Here is a 7,273-nt window from a genome sequence, read left to right on the forward strand (position 1 = left end):
AAACGAGTGCGTCTGATTTCGCTCCCTTGGTGACGTGGCAAAGGGATCTCATTAAAATATTACCGTCCCTTAATCTGTAAATTTCCACCCACGCCATCATTTTGATTTTGCAAGTGACAACGGTGCACCAGCTCTAATGCCATGGTGAAAGTTTGAGCAAAACATGCTAACTGTTCTGTCTTTGGCTGCACAGACGAGCACAGAACACTATTTAGAGTTCCAGCCTCAGAGGAGACGAGAGCAGTGGATTTATTGATTTATTTACTGTATATTGCTGCTGCCACACAGATCTAAAATAAACATGTGATTTATTTCCCAGCTGTTTACCTTCACAGACATAACCCACTGTTTTTGTAACTCGTGTGTTGTTAACGTAAACTTGTGTGTGAATGAGAACTTAGTTTAGTACTCACATGCTGTGACAGCCGCTTTCTGTCCATGTGCTTCGGGTGTGTGCTCTCAGAAAACCATATATCTGAAGTTTAAACTCATGTGGTTTAAAACGCATGATTTCATCGCGATAAACATGATAATCAGAACCAAAACAGATGTTTTTAGCAGGTACGAGCTGTAAAGGCGCAGCTCTATTCTGGAAAAGGGGGCGGGGAGCAGCAGCTCATTTGCATTTAAAGAGACAGGCACGAAAATTACTCACCCCCATGTCATGATCCAAGATGTTCATGTCTTTCTTTCTTCAGTCGAAAAGAAATTAAGGTTTTTGAGAAAAACATCCAAGGATTTTTGTCCATATAGCGGACTTCAACAGTTACCAATTGGTTGAAGGTCCAAATTGCAGTTTCAGTGCAGCTTCAAAGGGCTCTACATGATCCCAGCCGAGGAATAAGGGTCTTATCTAGCCGAACCATCTGTCATTTTCTTAAAACAATAAACATTTATATACTTTTTAACCACAAATGCTCGTCTTGCTCTAGCTCTGCTTGTGCATGCACATCTTCACGTATTACGTAATCCCGTTGGAAAGGTCACACGCGGTTAGCTCTTCGTCTGTGTACTCCAGTTCAGAAAGGTAGGTAGGGCGAAAAACTCCATCTCATTTTCTCCTCCAACTTCAAAATCGACCGACATCGTTGTTTTACCTTTTTTTGTAAAGGGCGTTTGACTTTCTTCGCACATTAGCCTTGTAAACGCTGGGTCGGTGGTTCTGCCTACGTCACGCATGACCTTTCCAACGTGATTACGTAATGCGTGAAGTCGAGCTAGTGCAAGACGAGCATTTGTGGTTAAAAAGTATATACATTTTTATTTTTTTAGAAAATGAATGATCGTTTCGCTAGATAAGACCCTTATTCCTCGGCTGGGATCATGTAGAGCCCTTTGAAGCTGCACTGAAACTGCAATTTGGACCTTCAGCCAAATTCCTGGAATGTTTTCCTCAAAAACCTTAATTTCTTTGCGACTGAAGACAGAAAGACATGAACATCTCGGATGACATGGGGTGAGTAAATTCTCAGGAAATTTTTATTCTGGAAGTGAACTAATCCTTTAAGGTCTGTAAACCCCTCCCTTCCATAAGCCTACTCTGCTCTGATTGGTCAGCTGGCCAAGTCTGTTGTGATTGGTCTTTCCGTATACAATGCGTGTCGGAAACGCCCATTACCATAATTTTTCTTTTTGTTCAAGAGGGTTACTTGTAAACAAAGATGCTATAAGTTTGCAAAAATGACATCTATATTACCTTATCAATTCGAGCCCGAGTCCGAGGATGATACCGATACAGTTGCTCAACCGGAAACTCCATCGCAAACTCGATTTGATCAGGACATTTCTCAGTGGTAAGTCTAAACTTTGTATGTGGTACTTTACGTGATATGACAGCAGTTTTATTGCATTCATTATATATTATTTAATCATTTTAGGTGCACATGTGGGAACAAAATAAATTTCTTGGACAAACTTTATCTAGATTCCAAGACTCTCCCACTGATCTATATTTATATTTATATTGATCAGTGAACTCGCCAATATGAGGTAATCTAGTAACATTTAGCGACTGTTTTAGCTTTCAATTGAAAGCATATTATTTAATCATTTTAGGTGCACATGTGGGAACAAAATAAATTTCTTGGACAAACTTTATCTAGATTCCAAGACTCTCCCACTGATCTATATTTATATTTATATTGATCAGTGAACTCGCCAATATGAGGTAATCTAGTAACATTTAGCGACTGTTTTAGCTTTCAATTGAAAGCAGTTGGCAACACTGGTCAGTGTTTTTTCCCCTCGTATTTAGAAAAAAAAAACCTCCACATATCACTTTTGGCCTGTTGTGTTTGGTGGGGTTTGTGCCACAATAGTTAAGACCTTGCTTACTGTGTCATCACCAGTGCATTGCTGCATTTTCCCAGTTTTCCAACCAAAAAATTCCTACTTTCATTTCTGCAGCTAGAGCATTGATTTGCACAGTGGAAGAAGTTATTAAATTTCATACTTGGTCAATTACAGAAAGAACTGACCATCTTGACGATCAAATTTGTATCATTTTATCAACTCCATATCATCATATAACTGCAATACCGCATATCTTTGTGGGAAAGTGTGTGTCTCTTTCTCTTTGCTGCCATCTTGTTACTCCTAACTAGGTTTGAGACCTCTCCAGCTCTCTTAAATAATTTAGGAGCTGAGATCTAGTCTTAACACTTAGGAACCTTTATGAATCACAATTATTCTTAACTGTAGAAATAAGAGTAAAATGACATAATTCTTAGAATTTTGAGACTAAAATTTTACTCTGAGCAGCTTTATACATATGGGCCCAGATCATTTTAACAAGACTAAGGATGGGTCATACAAAACTTAATTCTACACTTCACATAATAGGAAAACACAATAAAGGATTATGTGAAATATGCCAAGTGAAGGAAACAGTTGGTCATGTGTTGTTACCCTGTCCTAGGTATAAACAGGAAAGGAATGAACTACAAAGATAACTACAGAACATTGGATGCAATGAATTTCAATCTGCAACATATTAAACACAAAACAATGATCTGATAAAATAATAAGGATAGTTTTAAAATTCATTAAGAATAGTGGACTTAAGAATCGAATATAGATATCATAATATACACCCAGACTGAAATCACTCCAGCACAGGAGGTGGCGGTATGCACCTAAAAAGCTGGTATGCGACCCACCAATAAATCCACAGAAGAAGAAGAAATAGCACACTAGCATATCCAGAGCAGTATGCTTGTATGTTGTTTGAAATTCAGGCAAGATAGAAACCATATAGAACATTTGGTGCTTTTGTTAATATGAGGTTACAATAATTACTTTATTTATTTTTATGTAGTTTGTAAAAACAGGATTCAGATGTTTCATTGTACATGTATTAAACACGTTTATACATGCAGGGAGAGAGCTTTTAAAACGACTAATTACTCATCTTTAATGTATTCATTACACTCCAGTCTATAAGAATGTAACAGTCAAATTACTCGAATAGTAAGATTGTGTCCATGGTCTATTTAAAAGCATTTCAATCTGAAGCATTTAAATTTTGCAAGCAGAAAGTGCCAAAGTGCTAAATTTCTTATTAGTTCAAAGACTAGTGATGTCATCTTCACTTGCTATGCTGGTGCAGTCATCATACACAGTGACTCTTGGGATGGCCACATCTCTCTCCCACACTTTTCTTACGGTCTCTGGAGTTAAAGAAGCCAGAGGCTCAATCACAGACACTTGAGTCTGCTGCACTGCAGTCCCAAGATGCTGAGGGGAGTTAGGACTCAAGCTATTATCTAAAGCCCACCTATAGGCTTTGTTAGTTGGGCTGGTGGGTGATACAACATTATCGCAGAGTGGTCCACCTGATCCTTCATTTTGAGTCCAGGAGGGTCCTGAAGGGCTGAAAAGGTTACCTACACCAAGCAAGTGGGCATGATGAAGGGCATTGTCAATGCTGTGATGGAGGCTGATGGGTGAAGGGTGGTGAAGGTCAAACTCAATAAGTGAGAGAAAGCACTCATGTTCTTGCCATTCCACACCACTAGTCCACAGAAGTGAGGCATGGTGGTCATAACTGCTGCTGTATAGGACACCTCCACCAATAACTCCAGCGTTGTCATGCACAGTCATTATTGAGGTTGCTGGAGTTGCTTGGCTTTGGACTGACTGGCTGACATTTGCACGGGACTGCTTGTGACCTTTCCAGTTATTGGGCAACAGTTTAGCCCAGTTCTTATCCGGTCTCTTCCAAGGCCCCACTGGTAACCTGTCCAACAGCTTGTTCCAGCGTGACACCGGTTTCCTCTTCCCTGTCTGCTTACTTCCTTGAGGTCTCCAGAACACCTGAGATCCCAGCAGTAGAAGAGAGAAACTCCAGGCCACCTCAAGCAGTCGTGCAGAGAGCTGCACCAGCCACCAGCCCCACCCAAATATGCGCCAGTCACCAAGTAACCCATACAGCCAGAGAAAACTATAGATTTGCAAAGCACAGGAGAGCACTCCGAGGAGGGCGCACATCAATAGCACATGCCTGACACTGTTTTCTAAGCGCTTGGGGGCACTCCACCTTGGTAGTGGAGTCCTGTGGGAGGAGTAGAGTTTCTTTAGAGACTGGAAAAAGATTCCTAAACAAAGCGGTATCCCCCAACAAATAGTAAGTGTCTGTAGCATTAATGGCAGTGCTGGCGACAAGGTTTTGGAAAGCAGGTCAGCCAACATGAGGGAGGTACAGTGCAGTGCTACCAGCCCCCCAGTCACCGAGAGCCTCTGAGGTGATGTTTCTTCTCTCAGAGCAAAAACTGCCAATGTGGCTTGGGCCCAGAGCATTAAGGGAACAGGTAAGTTATACAAAGCAGTGAGGGCAGGGCGAGGCAGAATGTTTCTGGTACCATATGGGTCAGTTATGAGCTGTAAAAATCGAAGCAGGCCTGCTAGCAGAAGCAGGATGTTAGCAAGGGTGAAGGCCTTGCAAAACGGTTGGAACAAATTAGCCCCACCAATCACGCCGAATGTTACAGCTATCACTACCAACAGAAATAGTACAGCTGAGCTATACACATGTAGCTCCCAAGCAAAGGTTAGTGTCCGTTTTAAGTCCTCCCACTGTAGCTGGGTCACATTGCCACCGGTGGAGATTACACATGGGCCTAGTATGCATGTACCTATGACATCAGACAGGTTGCTCTCTGTTAATAGTCCAAACAAACTTCCTAACCATTTTGGCTTTTCGTCGTCTATAATGGAAATGGAGAGCATTTTAGTTAGAACACTTAAGTTGTTTTCATTCTAATAAAAAGAGTGTAAAAGTTGTCTAAATTTTTAAATAAAAATGACATTATTCATGATTACCTTTGTTTTTTGAGTAATCTCTATCTGTGACTTTGTTTTTTGCTTGCAAAACAGATGGAGTTGTGGATGATGACCCCACAGGTAAATCAGACGTAGTCTCTTCACGTTTCTCCTTACCTGAAATTCATAAGAAAAATCTGTGTTTATTTCCTTGAGTTGCTGACTTTCTTGCTCTGTTTTTTTTTATTATTTTTTTTTAGAACTGACATTGCAGTGGTTATTCAAAAAACATCACCACTGTTTAACAGAATAAATCTCTCAGATAAATACTAACCGGTCTGTAATGGAGGTGTGGCTGCAGGCGGATGGTTGGTAACATAACGTTCCTCTCCCACCGTGAGATCAAAGAACCCTTGAATGGAGCCAGACTGCGTAACAAGGGTGCCATTGTGTCCCAACATTTCAGGCTTTGTGATGGAGCTTAAATTCTGTGTGGACGCAACATACTTCATATCTTGAGAAACCTTCAAGTCTTCTTTGCTGTTCACATCTAAATCTGTATTAAATGTCTCTAAATGCATATTGACTGGAGACTTTCCTGTAGTGTTTTTCTCTGTAATTGGTTTGATGGTTGTCAACAAAGGTTGGTCTTTGTTCAATCTCTCATTGTTATTTATGTGGATGTGGATGTGTGTAGTCAACTGAACAGCCATTGTGGAAGTAGCTTGATCAGAGGCACTGTTATTGTTTGCTAAAATTATATCTTGATCATCTTCATCAATATTCTGGGTTAGTTTTTTTGGAACTGGAGGGGCAGGGTGAGCAAATAACTCTTGCACGTCAAAATCTTGTTTCTCCGCTCTGTCTGGAATTAACATGTCCATCTCCAGTGGACCAGTAGAGGGCATCATAACCTCAAGGCTCTGCTGAAGTCCACTTCCTTCCCCAGAGCCCTCATTTATGCTAAAGTCAGGCAGAAGGCGTAAAAGCAAGTCTTTGGTAAATCTATTGTCAACTCTTTTCTCAATCAAGCTTGCGTTATGTGATGCAGGTAGAGTTTTTTGAAAGCCATCAGTTGCCTGGATGGTCAGGTTGTTGTGGCTTAAGGGTTGTGTTGAGTTGGAGCCAAAGGAAGTGACAGGTTGCTGGAGAAGAGGCAGTCCTAAAATCAGAGTGAGGAGCCAAACCATCCTGTCCCGTTAATTTCCAAAGGCTGTCGAGTCAAAACAGTGCCAGGAGCTAAATGGTGACAGAACAGGATATACATGGATTATAAAGACTTTTAGAAGCTACACTTGTGAAAGTAAATAACATTTCCCAAATCAAAACCTGGATGAATGTACAGGATATTTATACAGAATATGAAAATAGTGACAAGTATCGCAAAGGTTAAAAGGTAAAAATTTCAGGTCCCAAAGCAGTGACTAAAGTAACTATGCATTATCACTCTTTTCTTTTTCATTTTTTATATTTTCAACAGGGGCTTCTTACAGCTTCTGCACTGTACAATCTGTCAGTTTACCCACACTGTAAAAAATGACCGTGAATTTAACGGTAAAAGACTGTAAAAATGCTACAGTAAAAACCTGTTAAATGGTTAACGGACCGTAAAACCTAAAACGTTGCTACCACATTTTTTACGGTAAAATTCCGGCAACCACAGCTGTCGGTTTTTTACCGTAAATTTTACGGATTTTTTTTTACAGTGCAGTTTTACAATGAATGTAAATAACTGAATTGTACAATAACTTTTGATTGGTTTGTATAACATTTGCAAAACATTTTTTTTTTTGTATTCTAGCATTTTTGGGTGAACAGCATGCGCCTTGCTAAGAAGAGGTGATGAACCAGTAATTTAAATAATTTACATAGATTAAATAGGTTTAGGCTTAGGTGTGAAGGCTGTTATTGAACTTCACTTACAAAATATCTATGAAAATTCTGATAGCACAAACATAGTACAACTATATTGAATTTATAGTTCCGGTGACAGAAAGTATGTATATGTGTATAT

General features: G+C 39.9%; 1 protein-coding gene across 1 annotated transcript in view; it reads right to left on the bottom strand.

Annotated features, from left to right (window-relative positions):
• Positions 1-3,344: 3,344 nt before the first annotated feature.
• Positions 3,345-7,273, bottom strand: part of LOC107729409 (uncharacterized) — a 4,375-nt gene continuing 446 nt past the window's right edge. The window contains exons 2-4 of the mRNA XM_016539896.1: positions 5,594-6,498; positions 5,320-5,436; positions 3,345-5,204 (exon numbers count right to left, since the gene is read on the bottom strand). Of these exons, the coding sequence (XP_016395382.1) occupies positions 3,565-5,204; positions 5,320-5,436; positions 5,594-6,449 (2,613 nt within the window). The 5' untranslated portion in view covers positions 6,450-6,498 and the 3' untranslated portion in view covers positions 3,345-3,564. The remainder of the gene's footprint in view (positions 5,205-5,319; positions 5,437-5,593; positions 6,499-7,273) is intronic.

The sequence above is a fragment of the Sinocyclocheilus rhinocerous genome, unplaced genomic scaffold, assembly GCF_001515625.1.
Source record: "Sinocyclocheilus rhinocerous isolate Xijiao unplaced genomic scaffold, SAMN03320098_v1.1 scaffold578, whole genome shotgun sequence".
Classification (NCBI taxonomy): domain Eukaryota; kingdom Metazoa; phylum Chordata; class Actinopteri; order Cypriniformes; family Cyprinidae; genus Sinocyclocheilus; species Sinocyclocheilus rhinocerous.